We start from the raw sequence: 4,537 nt of genomic DNA on the forward strand, positions 1-4,537 counted from the left end.
CATAATATTTCCCTTCCCTCTGAGATAACCCTTCCTTACTAGTCTATCTATGAATTATTTACCTTCCTTTCTGAAGATTATCTTTCTTCTAGAACACCCATTCACACCCCATAGCCTTCCTTTCTTTAAGAAGCTCAACCAGCTCCCAAATTTGGTTTTTCTACACTCCACTTCCCTTTTCAATTTATATCTCCTTTGGAAGCCTCACCAAACACCACATCTATGCTCATCACCACCTTTTTGTTTTCTAGATCCCACACCTTGAATCCTTGAACCCCTTTTCAAAGCCAATGAAATGCACCTCTTGGATTTGGGCCCTAGCTTGATCAAAACTCATAAAGATCCTTGTAGAGTAGTCTACCTCATGTCCTATCCAAACTTTTTCAATCACTTTACCATCTAGAGGTGACTTTCTACTATAAGCACATGTTGAATACATCAGCCCAAAACTCCTAAGCAATCCTATTTGTCATCTCAAGCAAGATTTTGTTCATCATCTCACCCACTTCGCTTTGCTAGGGAGTCCTACAAGTGATAAAATGTTACCTCAAACCTACAAAAGTTCAGAAATCATCTCACTTTTCCTATATCCCATTATTAGATTCGAGACACTTCACTAACTCCCTCATTTGTTTCTTAACTTTTGTGTTTTTCCACCGCTAAAATTTGGAGAACACTTCTCATTTCCCTTGATGAAGTAAATCCAAAGCTTCCTAACCAGTGGTCATTGATGAAGCTAACAAACTACTGAGCTCCATTCCTTGCTACTGCCCTTGTAGGTCCCACAAAAGTCCATTTAAACATGGTCTAAAATGCCTCTACTCTTATAGAGGTTGACTTGAATTACAACCTACACAATTAAGCCAAAATGCAATACTTGCAGAACTCAACTCTATATTTCTTGTAAGACTTGTAACCCTTTCAATAATTTCCTTCATCGAGTTCCATCATACTTCACTCACATGTTCCAAATCATGTGCGCAGTGTCCACTATATAGATATCCAACGAAGCAACCGCTACAAATTACTATCGACACATTACCTTTCATGACAACTGAACCCTTTAACACCTTGAGAATTCCACTACCTATCCTTAAAGTCCATCCAAAGCTTTCTCTAAAGAACCGAAAGAAAGAAAATTCTTCTTCAATTCCAAAACATGTCTAACATTCTGTACTAATATGACAACAACTTCAAACATGTCTAACATCCATATCATCTATTCCAATCACAAAACAAGGTGGTCATTCCGAGAATTGATCCATCATGACATTCCTGAATCCTTATACATATCGAACCACTCCCCATACGAACAATAATGAAAGAAGCAAACGAATCCATTGTTACCTAGAGTAATAAGCTTGAGTTCCTCATCATCTAGAATATTTGTCATCATACACATTGAGCTTAAAAGGTCCTTATCTTCCTCTTTCTTCCAACTATAGCAATCCTGCTTGTACTGCCCCTTCTATTTGTATTTGAAGCATTCAATGTTTTTGATCTTTGATTTAGACCTCATCTTGCCATTCTAGTTACCCTTTTACTTGGATCCCTCTCTCTTGGGCCCTGGCCTTTGCAACTATCGGATTCATGTTCCTCCTCCTTGTGGAGTTCCCTTCACTTGTTCAACCTAAGAACCCAAAAACACATCTTCCTAGGTGGGCTTCCCATAGAGTTGTGTCATAATCAAGTGCTCAAACGAAGTGGATCAGGATATCAGCATCAACACCTTATTTTGTTATCAATTTTTGCATTCATTTTAGCAAATGGCTAAGAAATTGATTAAATTGATTCATATGTTGATTTAGCTCTCTGCCCTTAGGCATACGAGGAGCGGTTTTTTCATATTACTCTTTGCGTATATAAGCTTTCCATCACCCATAGCTCATCCTCATTACAACCAATATGTAAAACCTTAAAAAACTGTAGCACGAATCTAGTGCTTTAATACCAATTGATGTGTAATACCAAGGGTGCACGCATGCAGCAAATCAGGAGCAAAATAGAAGAAAACAAGAAGATCACAACAATTTATGTCATTCGGAAATCTGCTTGTGTCCACAGAGCCTTGCAAAATCCGCACTATATCACCAATGAAAATTACCTTAGGGATTCAAACCGCAACTACAAGTATGTATAGAGCCCTCAAGCAAGAGCCCCCAAAAACAACATGTAATGACATATAACATGGCTCAAAATAAGATACAATATGCCCCTATCCCGCCCCCCGCCCCACCCCCCCAACCAAAAAAAAAAATTACTGCATTATTGAATCTTTCCTAGATACGGAGGTTTTGCATATGGAGGCCTCGAGGCCTCTCACCTTCTAAGCAAAGCCTCCCACTCATTTACGAATTTCAAGTGGATAATTCTTCTACAATAATTCACAACCTAAGCATCAAAAGAAGGGATGCTGTTCCAAAGACTTCAACCACTAACAAGAGCAAAATAGAAATCCAAACAAGAACATTGATTAAAAGAGAGAATGTGTAACAAATATCTAACTTCATCAAAATTATCCAACCTTAGATCAGACGCACCGCGAATCACATGATAATTTGTGACAATGTGACCATCTTTATCCCAGACAAAGCCCGACCCAGACCCCTGCGGCACCTCGAGCACATCCAAAGTGAACACATCCTGCCTAAACACGCACACTATCCATCCAGTCAAAACCATAGCCCAATATTCAAAATGACATATAAAGGATGGTGAAAAGAAAAACATACGGAATTACAACCAACACAAATCGCCATAAAATTAGTCCCAGTTCAACAAAACCCAACAGCAGACCCTTCAGAATTTCAAAAGGTACCTGACAGCAAGATTGGTTATGTACACAACAGAAGGTGTGTTCTCCTGAAAAAGACGAACCGTAGCGAGCTCGTCTGTCTGCAATTTCCTGGGAGGCGTGACAACGAAGGCCGACGCAGAGTCAACATCCGCGACGAACAGAGAGAAAGACAGAGCCACGGAAGTGCAGAGAAGAAGAAAGGAGTCGAAAGCAGAGGAGAAGGGCTTTACAGCAAGGAAGAGCTTGTGGAAGCAAGAAGAATTATGGGTTTCGGGAACTGGAGAGTCTTGACGGGATGAGTGAGTACGAAGAAGAAAGAGAACGGGAGATGGGTTTGCGCGGAGGGGGAGGGAGAGCTTGGGTCTTTTGGGAGCAGAGCGGAAAAGGGTAGGAGAGAGATTTGCAGAAGAAGGGGAGACGAGCGCGGAAATGAGAGAAGCAGCAGCCATTGCTGCAGGGACAGCTGCCACTGCTGATGGGGGGAATTCAATTCACCGCTGGATACCAGACAGCTGCATGGTTTGCAGTGGGAATTTGTACTGCTTACTGGACTGTGTGTGGACAAGTGTTTTTCTCCTCCTTCAGTTTGTTTTAAAATAATGAACGAATTATTTTCAATATCTGCATCTGATTGATGATGAACACACTTGAGTTTTGAGAATAGAGAATGGAATGCGAAAAAATATATATATAGATAATAAGAATTATAGAAGAACCAGTAACTTTTAGAAATACTGATCAACAAAATTTGAGTTATTTCATTTAATATGAGATATAACTAGAATTGGTAAATTCTTCTTTCTGATTTTATATATAATCATCACTAGTTTATTGCTTATTATGAATTAATAAAAACTTTTGTGTTGTAATTTGCTTTAAAATTATTTTTAGAATAATGCTAAAATAATGAAGCTAATATTAATAACTAAGAGCTAAATGGAATTTGAATCCTGAAACTCAGCTTTTGAATCATCCTCATTTTAATATTTAGATCAAGATACTAATTATCCTCATTTTCTTTCTTTTTTATTTCTACTTTTACAATCCATTTGTATGATTTAATGTGATTGAGGCAATTGTACCATTGCTAACAAGATAGTGACCGAATTACATTCAAAAAGTGATTCTAGGTTTGGATCAAAAATTTTACTTGGAAAAATATGGAAAAAACTTATTTTTTATTGTATTTTCTTTTGTATTAAATTATATTTAAAAAGAAAGTTTATTTTTATATAATTAAAAAATTGGGAAAATTTAAGTATTAACAATGTGTAAAATTAAAATTTTGTTGGTAAATTTGATATATTTTTTATTTTTCTTCTTACTTTTCTCAATGATCAAACATGCAAATATGAATTTCTTAATATTTTCCTTTTCTTTCCTTAATATTTTCCAAGTCCGAACAGGCCCTTAATTTACAGGTTCTTAAGTCATATATTTTGTTTATAATAAAAAGAAAAATAACAAAATGAAACCGATCATGAGTTACAGGCAATTTGAAACTCCTCAAATATTTTTTTTTTCCTAGAAAAAAGTGCTTAGAGCTTGAAATGAAGTGTGTATATGATTTTTTTTTTTTTTTCAGACATGGACACTTTGATTTGGGTATCTGGTCATTGAGAAGAACATGACAGAAATTTCCAGAGCGAAGGTGCGAGCTATGCTAGTACAACCTGTAGTGGGGAATGTTATACAGCTTCTCAGAGCCCAGAAAAAATCAGAAAGGAAGGCAAACCAAGC

General features: G+C 37.1%; 1 protein-coding gene across 7 annotated transcripts in view; it reads right to left on the reverse strand.

Annotated features, from left to right (window-relative positions):
- Positions 1–3,459, reverse strand: part of LOC131168497 (protease Do-like 1, chloroplastic) — a 90,004-nt gene extending 86,545 nt beyond the window's left edge. For 6 of the 7 annotated variants that reach the window (XR_009140316.1, XM_058127969.1, XM_058127967.1 and 3 more), the window contains exons 1-2: positions 2,819–3,343; positions 2,525–2,647 (exon numbers count right to left, since the gene is read on the reverse strand). Coding sequence is in view for 6 of the 7 variants with exons in the window: in XM_058127969.1 (XP_057983952.1) it covers positions 2,525–2,647; positions 2,819–3,246 (551 nt within the window). In the remaining variant the exon portion in view is untranslated. Of the gene's footprint in view, positions 1–2,524; positions 2,648–2,818 lie in introns of all 7 variants that reach the window. The other variant, XM_058127968.1, reaches the window with a different exon arrangement.
- Between the last annotated feature and the right edge of the window lie 1,078 nt (positions 3,460–4,537).

This window comes from Malania oleifera, chromosome 11, assembly GCF_029873635.1.
Source record: "Malania oleifera isolate guangnan ecotype guangnan chromosome 11, ASM2987363v1, whole genome shotgun sequence".
NCBI lineage: Eukaryota > Viridiplantae > Streptophyta > Magnoliopsida > Santalales > Ximeniaceae > Malania > Malania oleifera.